The 19,764-nt window shown below is 37.9% G+C and overlaps 1 protein-coding gene across 1 annotated transcript; it reads right to left on the reverse strand.

Annotated features, from left to right (window-relative positions):
- Positions 1–127: 127 nt before the first annotated feature.
- Positions 128–10,775, reverse strand: nlrc3l1 (NLR family, CARD domain containing 3-like 1). The gene is made up of 7 exons (XM_056446458.1): positions 10,522–10,775; positions 9,695–9,887; positions 8,221–8,322; positions 7,523–7,618; positions 5,296–5,425; positions 4,956–5,196; positions 128–3,555 (listed from the first exon to the last, which is right to left on the reverse strand). Exons 2-7 carry the CDS (start codon positions 9,838–9,840, stop codon positions 1,985–1,987), a joined length of 2,286 nt encoding a protein of 761 aa, XP_056302433.1. The 5' UTR covers positions 9,841–9,887; positions 10,522–10,775; the 3' UTR covers positions 128–1,984.
- Positions 10,776–19,764: the final 8,989 nt, after the last annotated feature.

Genomic DNA, 19,764 nt, shown 5'->3' on the forward strand with positions numbered 1-19,764 from the left:
ATATGCAAATGAGTTCTTATTTTCTTAAATACCTCAAAACTGAAATAAAAACCAGTGTTTTTGTCTGCAGTCTCAGCTTTCATAGCCATATAAAAGTGACCAAAATAAAGAACAATCAAATAGTTCATGCATGTTTAGGCTTTCATATGGAATAATAAATTTAACAGCATTTAATACTGTCCACATTTTAAAAAAAGTTTGCAGTAACAATCTCCAAATGCAAGCACACATCAGTCCAAAAGAAGCTGTTAAACCAGTCTTAGTGTTTAAAGCAAAATTCTCCCTTAAAATCCATCAAAATGCCACTATACTCATTGAGCGAAGAGCTGGGGCCTCAGTTATAAAAACCTGTGTATGCACAGAATTGATCTTACAGTGTGTGTACGTTAAATCCACATTATCATTCAGAATTGGAAAAGTATTGATGCCACGTTTGGTTCTGAGAATATGAACACAGTTTTCCTTGTGGCAAAGAATTTGTCAATTTACTAAGCAATCCTTGGCACTCACCATTCTCAAAAGTAAAGGCTTTGCACATGACTGAAGCTCTTTTATACGATTAATTATAAGCACTATTGAGAAGTGACCATAGATTACATAAAGAATGGTTTCTAAGCAACGTTTTATAAATGAGGCCCCTGGGCTTCTCTGAAGCATTATTAAGTCATTGGCACCATACTTTCCACACAATAGGGCTTTTCAGACCTCAATTGTTCATTCTGGATGATTTTAAACCCAGATAAATGGTTATTTTTAATGTTATCGTAATCAGCCTGATAAATAATTTAGTTCATATATTAAAGCTGATAAATTATAACTGTACTCTATTTTTTGTAGAATGGAGTTTACAGACCATAAAGGTACAAAAGAAACAGTTTCTTTAGTTCACACAATTTCTGTCACCATTTAACATTTTTACCCAAGGTTGCTGTAAGGTGGTGAAGGTTAGAACCAATCTATGGTCCCAGATCAAAAAGAACCATGATGCAGAGTGCACCATGACTGTAAACTGTTGGCCCTTTAGCGTCTAATCATATCATAGCTGTAGCAATAACAAAAGCAACCCTACACCACAGAAAGGTTTCGTAATCCTCTAAATCAGGGGTCACCAATCTCGGTCCTGGAGGGCCGGTGTCCCTGCAGGGTTTAGCTCCAACTTGCCTCAACACACCTGCCCGGATGTTTCAAGTACATCTTGATTAGCTTGTTCAGGTGTGTTTGATTAGGGTTGGAACTAAAATCTGCAGGACACCGGCCCTCCAGGAACAAGTTTGGTGACCACTGCTCTAAATGATGTGAAAAACACTCATTCACCCTTGATTAAAAGCAGTGTTCACAGTTATTTAAGTACAGTGTGAAAAGCCCTAACGCTTTTGGGAGATGAACCTTTGGATGGTTGAAAACTCATTCATAGCTCATTTTTCTACCCCAACACACCTTTGGTATAATGACTTAAGCCCTGCTCAAACTGTGATTTCAGCCACGATTTGGTTGTCTCAGTGAAATTTGGAAGATCCTAAAAGATTCCTGTAATCCTAGACTAACATCTGTGGACTTTGATCATTGGTTTGACATGTTTACTGACAGCCGCTTAATAGCAAATGCGATCAAATTTTCCCTCAGGTTCTAGCAGTTTCAGAAGGTTTGAGATACTTTCCTGTAGTGTGACTTTAGTTACATCAAGCATCAAAGCAAGAACCAATAGGAGCGCAGATGATGCAATCAGCGTTACACCTTCAAACCAGTGCGGGGAAATGCCAAAACTGTTTTTTCTGATTTAATTATTGAGGAGGCATGGTGGATGCAAAATTACTGCATTGTCGTTCAGTCTAAACTGAGATCTTACAGTGTAACACGGGAGTCATGTTTGTGCATGTCATGCTCCAATCGTGTAGGATTATTAAAAATCACACTGTGTGAGCCAGGCTTTAGGTGCATTCAGTTATTCACAGGACTCTTCTCACTCAACACTTCAGTGCTGCAGTTATGGGTTAAGTTCATCAATGCAGCGCATAAGGGTTTCATGTTTCTCCTGGAAGTGTCCTTCTTTGATTCTCTTCAAGATAAAGCGAGTTGTCTCCTCCCGTGCGTGCTGGCTAGAGCTGCTGGAGATCTGCAGGAGGCTCTTGAGCACCTCCTGGTTGGCCTCTACAGTCAAACCCAGCAAGAAGCGGAGAAAGATATCATAGTTGCTATTCTTGGTGTTTAAAACTTTGTCAACTGCGCTCTTAAGCAAGTCTGTCAAAGAAACTTTTAAGACCTTCAGCTTGCTCGGATCAAGGACATTCTTCCCATGTTTCCTGTAGCAGTAGAAAACATGAAGAGCTGCAAGGTACTCCTGAATAGTTGGATGAGAGAAGCAGCTCACCTTCTCGGTGTAAATCATGTACTTTTCTCTGTAGTACTCAGAGCAGAGGCCGGTGCAGACCATGGCAGGGTACGACTCCGGCAACTCGATCTCCTCCCAGTGCTCTTTCTCAATCTGAAACACGTTCTTCTCAAGCATCCCGTACGCCAGCTTTGCAAGCTTAAGGAGCAGCTTCTCGGAAGTCAGACCACTGGTGTCTTTATTGGGGTTGTTCAGCAGTTTCTGATCACACATTTTAGTGTGAAGATGCAGCATGGTGGTGTACAGACCGGTCAGTGTTTTGGGCAGCTCTGCTGATGATCTGACGAACTGACGCTGAAGCACTTTAGACGCCACCCAGCAGAAAAGTGGCGAGTAGCACATAATAAACAGCGTCTTTGAAGACTTAATGTGAGCAATCACCTTCTCGGCAAGCTCTCCGTCTGGGATGGTCTTTCTAAAATAGGCCTCTTTCTGATCATTATTGAAGCCACGAACCTCCAAGAGCTGGTGGACGTGTTCTGGCGGGATCACATCCAGAGATCCTGCCCTAGAAGTGACCCACACGTAGGCGTTATACAGCAGGTTCCCTCTGATGAGATTGGTCATTAACACTTGCACATTCATAGGCTTGGTCATATCACAGCAATATACCGTTCTTCGGAAATTAAAGAGGATTTGAGTGTCATCCAGTCCGTCACATATGAACAGTACAGGACAGCCTTCGAAATCTAGTGTGTCTATTTCCTTCATCTCTGGATAAAATGTGCTGACTAGAGTAAGGAGGGTGTACTCTCCTTCTAGCATCTGATTCAGCTCCTTGAACGGCAGAGGAAGGAGAAAGTAAATGTTTGGGTGGACTTTCCCATCCACCCAGTCGAGGATGAAGCGCTGCACAGCAAACGATTTGCCACATCCTGGGACTCCTCTGGTTAACACTGACCTGACATGCCTTGACCTCTCGTTACCAAGGGGAAAGATGTCATGTCCAGTTAATGGTGTTCGGTTGACTTTGCCTGTCTCTTCGAGCTGTTCTATTTTAGATCTGAACTCGTGCTCGCTGTTCACTGATGCATTGATGCCATCTGTGATGTAAAGCTCTGTATAGACCGACTCAAAGGGCACTGGTTGTCCTTGTTGACTTAACCCTTCGTATACCATCTCATATTTCCTTTTCAGTGATGATTTCAACTCGTATCGCACTTCGTCTGCAAAACATTAAAAATGAAACTCTTTTAAGACTACAGGTATAATGTACTGTGGGTCTGTATACAATTCATACATTAAATACATTCAAGGCAGATTACATTCAGAATGCACCAACCACTTCAGGAGTTATCCTGGTATCAGGAGTTATACCTGATATCACCATAAAGGGTCACGAAACACATTTTTCAGCATGTTGACAGTCATATATATGTGCCACGTTGCTAAAAACACTATTAGGACACATATATTTCACTAAAAAGTGAGAATTGATTATTTTTGCGTCGTATAGAGCAAATCCGTCCGTCTAATTTGAAAATAAATTTTTCTAGCTATGTCACGGCCATGCGATCATTGTGTAAATTCCAGAGTGGAGATTGGCTGTATGTACCGGCTGATACAAAGTGACGTCATTTAGTTTTCGCCATATCTGTTCATTAATTTATGAGAAAGACTTGGGTCGAACCAATCAGCGGGCTCTATAATATATGATGCAACTTCATTAATATGCATGATAAAGCTTCGAAGACTCGTTTACCTGTTACTGTGTTCAGAGAGACGGCACAATGTGTTGCCAACCGTAATTCAAACAAGTAGAAGAAGAATTATTCGGAGACATGGATCGTCAGTGTTGCATTTATAAACGTGCCGCAACGAAGATTTTGTTTCTATTTTTCCGCGATGAGAGCACCGCTCACGTGTGAATCCAAGCAGTTGGATTACAGTGGTCTGCTAACATCAGGGCTTAATTTGTGTGTTAATTTCTTAATAAGCTCCCCTTTTCATGCAAACCCTTCCCTCCTTCGCCACTCCCACCTAAACAAAGCTGAACAAAGCTGACTTTTTTCAAACTAGAGGTGTGAATAGGGTTTCAAGGCTATTTAAACCTTATTCCGTGTCATGATCTCTTCCTTCCTGCAACCAATTGCTTCTTTCCAGTCCCGTTTAACCACTGGTTCCCCTTGAACCATTGCGGTTGCAGTGCACAAACAGCTGAATGTTTATTTCCTATGAGGTCATCACCCACATTGTTCCCTTTAGTCCATGGTGTTGCCCGAAAATATTGGTTATATTTTGTTCTGCTTTATTTGCATGCTTTGATTTGTATCTTCAGAGATTTATATTGTTGTTGTGTTAGATATGGTTTAACCTTGGGTACTATTTTGTTCAGCACTTTGGGACAGCACTTGTTGATTTTAAATGTGCTTGATAGATAAAGTAAACTTGGTGTTAACATGCATTTTCAGTGATCCGGTCACAAGTGGTCAGCCATGACACATTAAAGTTTCAATCATTTCCAACCTTAAGAGTGGTCAAAGAGCTTTTCTTTCTTCTCACTGGTAACAATTATGGTCATATTTCAGCTAAAGAATCAGATAACAAATTCAATAATAAAACTTACTTCTTTTGCAAAGTCCTTGCAGATATTCAGACAGCTTCTTTAAGTTCATAAAATGAAGGATTGCCAGCATTATCTTCATAGACACCTCAATATCACAGAGCTCCAGCATCTTATCCACCAGACTCACAATATCAAGTCCGTCCAGGGGATCACGGAAGCGCTCTGGATATCGGTCCCACAGGACTTTCTTGAAGACCTTTAATTCGTCTTGTGTCAGTTTCTTTAGGCAGATTGTGAGGGCCTAAGATAAAGCAAAGAATGTTTTCGCAACTCTTTGTTAAATGGATGCATGAAAAGGATGTATGGCTTTAAATGGACGATAAATGATTGTAAGCTTTACACTGAAAGCGAATGCCACAGTCATTGCTGGATGCCTCTTCTCATTTGGATCCACTTCCAACTCTGGTTTAACAGGAGGAGGTTGGTTTTGTTGTTTCACAGCACCTTCCCTCTTGCTCTTCTTCCGTACACTTAAACAAAAAGTACAAATAAAAGATATTTAGGTGACAACAAATGAAAACTACACTACTGTTTTAAAGTTTGGGTGCTGCTGAGATTTTTAAATGTTTTTGAGAGAAGTCTTATTCTCGCCAAGGCTACATTTATTAATCAAAGCAGTAAAGTTAATTATGATTTCAAATAACCTTTTTCTATTTTATTATATTTGCATGTCATTTCTTCCTGAATTTTCAAAATCCTTACTACAGTCTTCGATGTCACGTGATCAATCAAAAATCATTCTTATGTTGATTTGATGCAGAATTATTATTATTATAATAAGAATTTCTGAAAACAGTTGTGCTGCTTAAAAGGTTCAAGAAACCCCTCGAGCAGGTTTTTGGAAATTTTAACATATTTTTGTGTGCTAAGCATCAGTTAAGACAATATTAGCATCTGTCAGCTTTAATTGTGGGGAAAACATGATAATTTTGAGCTTTTGTCAGCTAATTTCATCTTCTGGGTTTTAAATAATTTTTGGGGTGGGATCAAAATCGGTGACGTAACACCGATCTGCCTGTCCAGTGATGACCTGTTGGTTTCACTTGTTTTTTCATGGCGGAGATTTCTTATCCTTTGAGAAGACTCTGCTTCGTCGGCGCCAATAGCCTAGTGGTTAAGTGCAGCGACATATAGCACCATGGTGCTCATGGTGACCCCACTTTGATTCCCGGCTTGAGGTCCTTTGCCTACCCTTCCCCTCTCTCTGCTCCCAACTATTTTCTGTCAATTCACTGCACTATTCGATCCATTGTTAAAACAAAGAAAAAGAAGAAGACCCTGCTTCTTAATTATTCACGGGGCTTAATTTGTGCTGGAACAAACCGGATCCGGCACCTCTGAAATCTGATCCGGCACCACCCCGATCTGTTCCGGGACCTCGCAATTTACAAATTAACCACTGAATATTTATGACTGCATGTGCTTTCCATAGGCAAGGCAGACCTGCCAGGCTGTGAGACCGTGACTGCACACGGCACACTGTATTTAGCGTTTATGAGGGGTTGTATGTGTTTGTTTCAGGGCTCATACAGCAAAGCTGTTTGTTTGGAGCAAGCATTTTTGTCAAGAGACCTGTACAAGAATTAGAGAATAGCGGACTTTGTCTTTTATCAGTTGAGTTCCTTACCATTCAGACACATCACCTATATCCGTGCTGCTGTGTTCGCCTATGTTAAAAATGCTCCGGACTACTGGCAGGACTAATGGTTGAAATAAACAAGAGACGTGCTGCAGTGTTATCCACTGTGTCTGTATTCAGACCCAGGGTTTATATAAACATGATTATCTTTATAATGATATAACAAATTGTGGTTATGAGTAGGCCTATATGAAATTACGAATAACAAATGTAGCAGGACATTAAATTACTGTTTATTTCTTTGCATTTTAACATTGTAAACTATAAAATCATGGTTATCTTCACGGTTTGTGTCTCATTTATGTGAGCCAACTGACAGGTCTTCCCTCCCCTATTTTCCCCTGCGCTGCTCTCACGCCCACTCCTCCCTTTGCTCACAGCACTCTACGCCCATCATGAAGCATTTTTTGAAAGAATTCTGAGGTAGACTTGAACCGAAAGAGGGGGGGTTTCATGATCCTTTAATGTTTTGATTGAACCTTTAATAATGCATTGTTAGGATTCTTTAATGGATTGCAAAAATAAGTGAAAGTTTTTACTGTAAGTTTTGATCGATTTAACATGTCTTTGCTAACTAAAAGTGTTTTTTTATGTTACTGACCCCAAATCTTTTAATGGCAATGGTAAAATTATATTAACATTAAGGATGACATAATAAATCTAATCCTAAAAAAATCCTACCAAATGTATTTTTAAATAAAATAAATATAGATTGTTTCAATATTTAAATGAATGAATATTAAATTAATAATTTAATTCAAATGTAATCATCATATCCAAATGTTTAAAGGCATTACTCAGTATAAACAACATATGTCAGTCTTAAAAGGACTCAAAACATAATATAAGACCTTTGAATTGTAAACTAATAAGCATGGTGATGGCTCAGCTCAGAACAGTAGAGATGCATCATGTGACTGTAGCTGACCTTTCTTCAGCTTCATTCTCCATATTCAAGTCTTCATCATCACTAATAAAGGAATCACTGCTAGAAGCAGACGAGTCCCGTCTGTATAGCTGAACCCTGTGGAAAAAGTAAAACTCTTATCTTGGCCAAACAGACTTATGAGAATGACATAAGCTCCCAGCACACAGAGAACAAAGTCTCTGATCTCTCTCTAAAAAAAAACATTGTACAGTAGGTGTCATTTTAATTGACTGCATATGCTACATATCTCACCACTGCTAAACCCTAAATCCTTTCTTTAAAATGCTGTTACACTTTATAATGAACATACAGTATTACTTCTGCCAGCAATAAAAAAGTCGAGAGATCAGGACTTGTTTTTTTAGATTCAAGATTTACTGTATGGTTATGCTGGAGTAGAACATTATTTTGGCTTTTTTCCTGTAAACTACTGATGACATTTCATTCAAATTCAAATTAAAATGATTTGCATCATTTGCATCATGCATCATTTTTAGATGTATTTTCTGCCAGAATAAGCTCTAAATGATCATGGCTATTATAGAATAAAATATGTTTACATTTTACTCAAACCAATATATGTAATAAATCCAGAGACACTGCTTTTTTAAGTGGTTTCGTAATTTTTTCAATAAATGTAAATAAAAACTGCCCCTGAGCTTATATCAAAACAGTGAATGTTTCTGATGAAATCTTACTGTGTGCGAGTCTGTCCATGCTCTTCTCTTGTTTCTGACCAGCTGTTACTTTGCATGGAGTTGTAACTGGATGCAGGCGACTCTGCTCTCTCCACATATTGTCTGGTGAAAAATAAGAATTTTTGATTGTGTCAGTTATTACATACAAGAGACTGTAAACTGAAAGTGAATAAGTTGCATCTAACTACATAAGGCAACACTAAACTTAGTAAATGGGTCAAAGACAAGATGTCCCATTTTGGAGTATGCATCAAATTGAACTTAGAAAAGAGATTTATACATAGAAAACATATTAAATGGAAGTGGAAATATTTTAAAACTTTAGCGAAAATCTGTTTTAATTGTTAGATTATCATTTAGTGTAAATTATATATTAGGAATAGTAGTCAACATTTGAAGTGGATCAAAACATTTCATCAAAGTTGTCCTAAAACTATTTGAATAACACCCATTGTTGTCTTAGGGCAATTCAGATTTTTTTTTTTTTTCAAATGTCAACTACTATATACATTATGTTTTTTTTTTTATGTTTTTTTTTAAAGAAAATTATTCTTTTCATCAAGGCGGCATTTATTAGATGTTAAATTTAACAAAAACTGATAAATTGTTAAATATTTATTTATTAAATATATATTACTTTATGTAGTTTATATTAAATTATTACTCCAGTCACTATTGCATTTATTACTATTGCCATTAATAATAGTAACAATAATTAATATTAGAGTGATTTCTGAAGGATCATGTGACTCTGAAGACTGGAGTAATGAAGCTGAAAATGCATCATTAAAATCGCTGGAATAAATGATTAAATTAATTTATAAACTACTTCTGAACAGGTATTTTATAATGCAATAACATTTCACAATTTGTATTGCATTTTTGATTAAATAAATGCAGCATTGGTGAGCAGGAGAAGCTTATTTTAAAACATTTAAAAATGTTCCAACCCCAAACTTTACAGTAGTGTGTATAGTAGAACCTGTATATATACAGAACCTGTTACAATATATTATTGAATAATAAGCAATAATCAAGATAATGTATTACAAATTATTTAAAAAAATGAAAATGGCCAAGACAAGTTGGTTAAAACTTTTGTTTGAAGGTTTAAGATAAAAATTAATTATAGTTTTATCAGAGAGTCTTAGTGTTATCAAATATTTCCTGTCCTAAATATCCCTGACACTGACAGGATTTTTATACTACTGTTATACAATGCCATTGTAGTGGTTAAATATGTGTAAACTGTATTAATCTCTTATATGTATGAGTTGTTTGTTTTAAGATTATTGTATTTGTATTGTACTTTTGTTTTGTGTTTGAAAGCGGTGAGTCTTGATCTCACCAACAGGTGTCGCACTTAAACCACAGAACATGCAGGCACACGTCTAAAATGAACATCAACATGGACATCAACTGCTGAATCATTCCACCCCACCAATATCATATTACCAAAAAAAAGCCACATTACCCCACAGGATCGGAGTATCCCAGAGAGAATGGAAGTGTCCTCTCAGGAAGGACGTCCTCTTCATCCCCATTTTCACTTCCGAAAGCGGAAGCCCCGATTCCTAATGGCAGACTGTTGTCTGACGCCATGTCCACGTCGTCGTCCATGTTTTGCTATTTAATCTTCGTTTGTCAGAAAACTGATGATTATTACCCTGTTAATAGAGATACGCAGATTACCCTCATTTGCCTTTTTGTGAATGAACCATGTCTCTTCTTGCAGGAGGGCTGCAGACTGCAGTGCTGCGATGTGAGCATTAAAATTGAGGATGTTTGTTATATTAGGGCTTAACCCTTTCTATACCACGCACAAGTAATGTTTTAGTTCCCTAATTTCTTGTGGCAGTTGCAAAAATGGCCGTTTACCGACACCCCATCATGAACTGCCTGCTTAATTATGTATGCGCTTACTTATACACTTACAGCAGAGCACTGTAACGTGCTGATTTACTATTGGCGTCAAGAGTTTTTAAGATGTTTCTAGCAGTGACAGACACGCTTTAATTGAGGTAAAGAGACTTTTAAACCTTAGTTGTTCTTGTTAAAACAGTACTGTTTACTTCATATGCAAAGAATGGTACATTTACATGCTTACTGATGTGCACAACAACAACAAAACTAGTCAGTTACGTTTAGAAAAGTCAATGTGTCCTAATATTTAAAGAAACTTTGTTCAGCTAACGTAAATCATATTGCCTTTTTGTAGTCTTTTGGACACAGTTTATGTTATTAAGAGCTTTAATTCTACATTAATGTATAGCTATAGCAGCTGTCTAATAATAAACTTACCCGTGTTGTTTTTTTCTTAAGCTGTGTTTCTGCCCTCTCCTGTCAAACAAGCTTAGTTCGCATAAAATTCCGGAAATCGAAGCTAACCCGGTTGGTTAACTAGTGTATTTTTGATGATTTTTTCATTAACTGCTTTCCATTAGGATAAATTGTGAACTTGTATGATGCTACAGACACGTGTATATTAAACTTTACTAGCGAACCTTCATATACGCTCTGCTAATGTGTCTGATAAGAATCACTTTCGATTTGAAGTTGTTCACTTCCTGGTTTTCTTAAAGAGACTGCAGTCAAAATATTTAGTGACGTACAGTTGAAGTCAGAATTATTAGCCCCCCTGTTTATTTTACCCCCAATTTATGTTTATCGAAGAGATTTTTTTTTTCAACACATTTTCAAAAATAATAGTTGTAATAGCTCATTTCTAATAACGGATTTATTTTATCTTTGCAATGATGACAGTAAATAATATTTGACTAGATATTTTGTAGGAATCTTCTATACAGCTTAAAGTGACATTAAAATGCTTAACTAGGTTAATTAGGTTAACTTGGCAGGTTAGGGTAATTAGGCAAGGTATTGTATAACGATGGTTTGTTCTGTAGACTATCAAAAAATATATAGCTTAAAGGGGCTAATAATTTTGACCTTAAAATGGTTTTTAAAAAATTAAAAACTGCTTTTATTCTAGCCGAAATAAAACAGAAGAAAAAATATTATCAGACATACTGTGAAAATTTCCTTGCTCTGTTAAACATCATTTGGGAAATTTAAAATAAATAAAAATAAATAAATAAAAGGGGGGCTAATAATGCTGACTTCAACTGTAGGTTTTGTAGTTAGCCTAGTAGCTTACACACAGTCTAGTACGCTATTTTACTGGCAAAATGTTTTATACACAAATGCAAATTTGTCTATAAAACCCGTTTCCATTTTTTTTTTTTTTTTTTTGTAAAGATTTGAAATATTACTTGGATACAATCTCTTCCTCCAGCAATGTTAGAGCTTTAAAATCAATAACTGTGAATTTGATGTCTGTTTTCTGTAATATCCATCTGACTGTTATATATGTGACCTTTTATACATCACTGTGATCATGCTTTGAGATAGCTTTAAATGTTCTATTGTAATTTATATTGACCCCTGGCTTTATTTTTGTTTCTTTGTGTTTTGCTGTGTTCTGCTGTTTATTTTTTGTTGTGATAGGATTTATCGCTTTTCAGTATAAATTTGTACTCCCGTTGAACGTTCCAATAAAAAACAAAAACAGTCTAGTACTCGTAGCCGATGCTACATGCAAAGCAGATTTTTTTAAAAGTAAAATTACCATTATCATACTGGTTTTGTGTTTGAAAACGACCCTTTGTTCTTTATTCAGTAAATAATTAATATGGTTATTTTTGGCCCATATCTCCACAATTCTGACAGTTTTTTACAATGAAAAATAAATTCTGGTATTGATCTTATTCTTCAATGCGGAAGTGCGTCCCTTTTCACGATTGTTATAGAACTTCCCATTCAGTCATTTATGGGAGAAACGACTAGGAGTAATAAACAGCAGAAAACGGTAAAACTACTCGCTCTGCAAACAAGTGTGTTCAAAACTATACACAAAAAGGAGAATAATATAATAAGATATCCTTTTCCAACATCAAGCTGCATAACGAGCTGTTTTTAACATCTAAAAATCAATGGAAGTGAATGAGACTGGAAGTGTTGAGCCAAAAAGATTCCAATGGCTGCACCTGCTCTTACTTGATGAATAAGGTCAATAGGACATTATTAATTTTTTGGACATTTTTGTAAACATTATAGCTCAATGCAATGCAGCACTACATTTTAAAGACAGTACAGGTATGGACCTTATTCTTTCATGTAAGATCAGGCACAGCCATTGGAACCTAACTGGAAAACATTTCTGGTCACATTCACTTCCATTGATTTTTAGCCATAAGAAACAGCTCATTATCTTGCTTGATGTTGAAAGCTTGTATTTTCTTTTTCTTTTTTTATGCATGGTCATAAACACAATTGTTTGTAGAGCAGTTTTGACAGTTTACTGCTGTTTATTATTCTTAGTCATTTTTCCCATAGGCAAATAAATGAGAAGATCTAAAACAATCACAGAAACAAGCTTATCTCCCAATTGCACTTAGACTGTGTATTTTTTTTTATTGGACTGTGTAAATAATGTATTATTTTTATAGATGTTTATGTGTGGATGTGTAGATTTTTATATATGTAAATTTATTGGATACGGATGAGACCTGAAGCCTTAAAGCAGAGATATATTGGTCAAGCTAAATTCCAACAAAACGCAGGTGTGAAGATTACATATAATCATTAACAATGTGTAAAAACGTTACTCCTGACTCCTGATACCAATGGCTCATATTTGTACCATACTCTAATAGTCCTATAACATAAAACGCTCTTTGAGATTATTTGGAAACTGGTTTGATGCAACCAGTACTAGTCAACCCAAATTAATAAACGTGTGTGTGTGTGTGTGTGTACAGGTTTATGTGGTTTACGAGGACACACAATTGTATAATAACTTGCGTATCTATTGATGTGGTTCATGAGAAAGTCTTTGTCTTGTAATTCAAAACACTTAAAATCATACTTAACGGTCTTTTAACATCAGAATCAGAATCAGAATCGGTTTTATTGCCAAGTGTGCTTCACACACACAAGGAATTTGTTTTGGCTACAGAAGCTTCCAGTGTACATAAAGTGACAAGTGACAACACAAAATAATCTGAAAAAATAAAATAATAATAATAAAAAATGATGAACATTAAACAGATGCGGTTAGTGAAGAAACTTGGATGTTGAGTTGTATGTACAGATTGTTATAAGTATACAGGTTATAAGGTGCTGTGTACAAGTGCGAATGTAGAAAGTATTGCATTGTATATTGATATAAGGTGCTGTGTACAAGTGCGTATGAGAAAGTATTGCACATATTTATTGCACAGTAGGGGAATATTTAACTGTTCATAAGGTAGACAGCCTGAGGAAAGAAACTTTTCCTGTGTCTGGCTGTTTTTGTGCTCGGTGCTCTGAAGCGCCGACCAGACGGTAACAGTTCGAACAGGTAGTGTGCTGGGTGTGAGGCATCCAGAGTGATTTTGCGAGCCCTTTTACTCACTCTGGAAGAGTACAGTTCTTGAAGTGTAGGAAGGGTTGTGCCAGTGATTCGTTCAGCAGTCCGGACTATTCGCTGTAGTCTACGGAGGTCGGTTTTGGCAGCTGAGCCGAACCAGACGGTGATTGAAGTGCAGAGGATGGATTGGATGACAGCTGAGTAGAACTGTACGAGCAGCTCCTGTGGCAGGTTGAACTTCCTCAGCTGACGAAGGAAGTACAGTCTCTGCTGGGCTTTCTTCACAATAGAGTCTATATGAGTGTCCCACTTCAGATCCTGAGAGATGGTGGTGCCCAGGAACCTGAATGACTCTACTGCAGCCACAGTGCTGTTCATGATGGTGAGTGGGGGGAGTGCAGGGGGGTTTCTCCTGAAGTCCACTATCATCTCCACTGTTTTGAGCGTGTTCAGCTCCAGGTTGTTGTATCTGCACCATAACGCCAGCCGCTCCACCTCCTGTCTGTATGCAGACTCGTCACCGTTCTGGATGAGGCCGATAACAGTAGTGTCGTCTGCAAACTTAATGAGTTTGATGGAGGGGTCTTTTGCAGTGCAGTCGTTGGTGTACAGGGAGAAGAGCAGTGGAGAAAGAACACATCCCTGGGGGGCACCAGTGCTGATGGTGCGGCTGTCGGATGTGATTTTGCCCATTCTGACTAGCTGCTGTCTATCTGTCAGAAAGCTGGTGATCCATTGACAGACAGAGCTAGGAACAGAGAGCTGGGCCAGTTTGTACTCAAGCAGTGATGGGACGATGGTGTTAAAGGCAGAACTGAAGTCCACAAACAGAATCCTTGCGTAGTTCCCTGGTTTGTCCAGATGTTGTAGGGTATAATGCAGTCCCATGTTGACTGCATCATCCACAGACCGGTTTGCTCTATAGGCGAACTGCAGGGGGTCCAGCAGGGGTCCAGTGATGTCCTTCAGATATGCTAACACCAGTCTTTCGAATGACTTCATGGCCACAGATGTTAAGGCCACAGGTCTGTAGTCATTGAGTCCTGTGATCTTTGGCTTCTTCGGGATTGGGATGATGGTGGAGCGCTTAAAGCAGGATGGAACTTTGCGCTGTTCCAGTGATCTATTGAAGATATGTGAGAAAATGGGAGCCAGCTGGTCAGCGCAGGTTCTCAGACAGGCTGGTGAGACACCATCTGGCCCTGGTGCTTTCCTTCTCTTCTGTTTACTGAAGATCTGACGCACATTTTCCTCACTGATCTGAAGAGCAGGGGGGGGAGAGGAAGATGGCTGGAGGTGTTGATGGCTGTGTAGGGCGATGGTCCGGGCTGTGTTGATGTGGTGTTGATGGCTGTGTAGGGAGATGGTCCGGGCTGTGTTGATGTGGTATTGATGGCCGTGTAGGGCGATGGTCCGGGCTGTGTTGATGTGGTGTTGATGGCTGTGTAGGGAGATGGTCCGGGCGGGTGTGAGGTGTCTGGTCATAGGTGTCAAACCTACAGTAGAACATATTCAGCTCGTTTGCAATATGTTTATTGCTGTCGATACTGGGGGACGGTGTCTTGTAATTAGTGAAATCTTTTAAGCCTCTCCACACTGATGTAGGGTCGTTAGCTGAAAACTGGTTTTGCAGCTTTTTGGCATAGCTTTTCTTAGCCACACCAATCTCCTTTGTCAATGTGTTCCTGGCCCGATTGTACAGGATCCTGTCACCACTCCTGTAAGCATCCTCTTTGGCCTGACGAAGCTGTCTGAGTTTTGGTGTGAACCATGGTTTATCATTGTTAAATGACAAGTAGGTCCTGGTAGGGATGCATAACTCCTCACAGAAACTGATGTATGATGTTACAGTCTCTGTGAGCTCGTCCAGATCTGTGGCTGCAGCTTCAAAAACATCCCAGTCAGTGCATTCAAAACAGGCTTGTAAGACCTGCTCTGTGTCGTTGGTCCATCTCTTGACAGTCCTTAATACTGGCTTAGTAGTTTTAAGTTTTTGCCTGTAAGTTGGTATAAGATGAACCAGGCAGTGATCGGAGAGTCCTAGAGCTGCTCTGGCGACGGAGCGATATGCATCCTTTATTGTGGTGTAGCAATGGTCCAAAATTTTATTGCCTCTGGTGGGGCATGTAATGTGCTGTTTGAATTTAGGCAGCTCATGTGTGAGTTTTGCCTGATTAAAGTCCCCAAGTATGATAAAAGCAGAGTCCGGGTGTTGTTGTTCTGTCTCTGACTTTCAGACTTTCAGACTTTGCCACGTTTCACGTTTCAGACTTTCAGACTTTGCTCTGACTTTCAGACATTCAGACTTTGCCACAGGTTTCCGAGGTAGGGGTGGGGTACGGCCATTTAAAATGCGATTGTTACTGTATAAAATACATTATGAGAGCCTTCGTAAACCACCAGCGTGTGTGTGTGTGTACATGTTTTTGTGACATATCAGGCTACAAGTTAGCATAATGACATGGGTAAGACCATAGACTGTAAAATATAGGGTAAGACATAGTTATTACAAGCTCAAGTCAAGTCGAGCTTGATTGTCATTCCGCTACATGTGTGGACATACAGAGTAATGAAATGTCATGTCTCGCTGAACAACAGTGCTACATAAATGAAATACAAACATAACACTGGACATTTGAGCTATATAACTATCATATACTATATACACAAGACAGGCAAAACATTTTTCAAGCCGGAGTCGAACCAGCAACCTAAAGATTGCCAACATCCCACCTACAGTCCTCTGCATACCAACTTATTGAAGGCTGACTGGTATGCTCCGATCGATCAGGTGAAGATCGGTATTGGCTGATAATCACATTTAATGATCAGTACTCGCTGATTTGGCCGATCTCATGAACCGATGTTTGTTCTAGTTGGAGATTAGCAAAAATATTTGAATGGTCTTGCATGTATTTAGGCCTTTTTACAAATAAGAACTGAAAGAACTTCTGTGTTTTTCACAATATTTCAAGTTCACTAAAACCTGGCTGGAAAATGACATAAAACATAATTTTTTAATAATATTTATAATATAATATAATTTTTATATATGTTTAATAAAATAACTTCTTGTGAGATACTCATTGCAATAAACAGTAGTTTATAGGCCTCTTTCCTTTTAGTAGTTAAGTTTTAGATTTATAGGTGTGCATTTTAACTTCTTATGCATAAAATATGCACTCCAAACTTTTTCTTGATTGAGACATGTTGAATTCTTCTTCCATCCTTTGCAGTGTTTCCAAATTGCATTGTTTGTCATTTTCTTACCAATGTTTTATCTGCTTAATTTTCTGTAAAGCTGCTTCTGACCATGACGTTCACACCTAAATGACCATAAGAGACACATTTAAGGGATTATATACAGTGTCTTTAAATTGTTCTCTGAGGTATGGAGAGATCTCCATTTAAGTATTGTGCATAAGTATACTAAGTATCAGGGAAAATGTGCTTTATGTATTATGAAGCTTGAAGTATCAGAATCGGTACTTAGTATTGGCCGATCACCATGACAAGTATTCTGTACCCGGTATCAGCTGCAAAAATCCTGAACGGAGCATCCTACTGAGGACACTGTAAACCCAACAGTCCGCTTTATCAAATGAAATGTGTAGCTAACTCAAAATTGACAAAGTTATTTCTACTCATTTGAAAGAGTTTTGAACACAGTGTTGAAGGTGATAAGTTAATTAAACACCTCATTACTTCAACTTAAATGGAGTAAGTTCACAGTACTCGTACAGTTTTTTTTTTTAAACTCAAATGGGTTGTAGCTTAGTTTTCTCAAATGGTTTGAGTTGCCTTAACCTATTGGGTTTTACAGTACTCAGTTGGTTTGAGTTCTCGTTTATTGGATTTTACTTTGCTCAAATTGAGTTTTGAACTCAGAGTTGAAGGTAACGAGTTAATTAAATACCTCATTACTTCAGCTTAAATGTATTAAGTTTGCAGTACTCATTAGGATTAGTTTTTAAACTTAAAGTTTGTTGCCATCGGTTTCTTCAAATGGTTTGAATTACCTTAACTTATTGGGTTTTAGAGTGAGGAGGCAAATTATGAGAACATTTCCCACATCCCTGTTTTCCAAAAGATCTTTTTTTTTTCATAAGGTCCAAAAATTAACACAGTTTTTTGTAGGTTTGGGGTAAGGTGGCATAAATCACAGTTTGTACAGTATAAGAATGTCCTCACACCTCACAAAAACAAATCTGTGTGTGTGTTCTTTATTTTTTTCTTTGTCTTCTACTGGTGAATTGTAACTTTGTTTTCTTCCCTCCCCCTAAACAAAACAAAAATCAAATGCTATAATTAATAGGGGTCCCTTTTCACAATTTCTAAGCACCACAGGGTCATTAGTCTACAAAAAGGGTTGAAGAACCTTGACTTATGCTCCTTTTGACAGCGCTGTGCTGAAGGATCCTGATCCTTGTGTTGTTTCTATTTCTGAAAGGACTGAATTCCCGCTGTGAAAGGCGCTGCTCTCATATGCTGTAGATTTGTTATAGTTGTTTAAGCCCCCGACTCTCACTGCAGATGGCGGGTCTTAATGGACCGGCTCTTGAACCCTGAACCCTTCTCCTCCCCTTGTCCCTTAAAAGCCTCTTCTTAGTCTCTCCTCAATACCCCTGCAGGCTGCAAGAATCTCAACATCTGTCAGCAATGCTCCTTATGTTCCCACGAGAGGGGAAATCACTGTAAAATACGTTCATGTTCTTTCATTTAGCTGATTGGATTGGTCATCAATTTGTCTGTAAAGTGCTTTTGTAAATTGGTGTTGCATATAATTTTTTTCCAGTATAATCACAGTCCAGAGCAACATGGTGGCTCAGTGGTCGCTGTTGCTTCACAGCAAGAAGGTCACTGGTTCGAGTCCAAGCTGGGTCAGTTGGCATTTCTGTGTGGAGTTTGCATGTTCTCATCGTGTTTGTGTGAGTTTCCTCCGGGTGCTCCTGTTTCCCCCACAGTCCGAAGACATGCGGTATAGGTGAGTTGAATAAACTAAATTGGCTGTAGTGTATGTGTGTACATTTGAGAGTGTATGGGTGTTTTGGGTTGTAGCTGGAAGGGCATCCGCTGTTGAAAACAGATTAGTTGGTGGTTCATTCCGCTGTAAAAAAAAATCCGTAATTTTACAGTTTATTTCCGGCAGCTGGGGTGCCAAAAATAAACCGTAAAATAACAGCTGTTAAATTACAGAAATTTACCGTAAAACAACAGACATTAAATTACAGACCTTTCCTTAAATTTAAATTTCTGGTAAATTTCTGTAATTCCACATCTGTTATTTTACAGTAAATTTCTGTAATTTAACAGCTGTTATTTTACGGTTTATTTTTGGCACCCAGCTGCCGGAAATAAATCATAAAATTATGATTTTTTTTACAGTGTACGTAATTTATTAATGTCACATTGGCAACAAATGATTAAAATGGAAAGTTAATTCACCAATTCTTGATTTATTTAAAAGGGATAGTTCACCCAGAAATTAAAATTCTGCAGTAATTTTCAAAATATCCTTGCTATAAAAAAATTCATCATTTTCAAAAATATTTTTCAAAACAAAACTCAAACTGGTTTGAATCAAGGGTGAGCAAATGCTGGCAGAAGTTTCATTTATTGGTGAACCATGCTTTTAACTCTTGAAGCTGAATTTAAAATATTGGTGTTGTGTTGTCTTAAAATGATTATACATCCCCAGAATAAATCTAAAATGGCATTTTACTCAAACACACATAAATGGTAAATCCAAAGAAAATCTTTAAATGGTCTCCTAATTTTAAAGCTGCATTATATAGAGATTTGCTTACATTAATGGTTGCATGTCAGTGGTATTTTTCTTTGCTGGGCACTGTGTTTCTTTAAAGAAACAGGCTTAATTGGGACATGGTAGTGGCATGAAAGTCAGCCGAAGGCGCTGCATGTTTCCCCTTGAATGATCATGCACAAAGCCCTGACTATAGGTCATCTCAGTTCTGTGGATAGCAGGCATTTAAAACACCTTATCAAAAGCTCATTTTATGGAAACTTCATTTTTAAATCATGCATTTAATTGCCTTCATATTATTTAAAATGAATACATATTATTGCTCTATTATATTGTGTGTTAATGTGTGTGCTTCTAATATGCATGCCAT

Source organism: Danio aesculapii, chromosome 21, assembly GCF_903798145.1.
Source record: "Danio aesculapii chromosome 21, fDanAes4.1, whole genome shotgun sequence".
Classification (NCBI taxonomy): domain Eukaryota; kingdom Metazoa; phylum Chordata; class Actinopteri; order Cypriniformes; family Danionidae; genus Danio; species Danio aesculapii.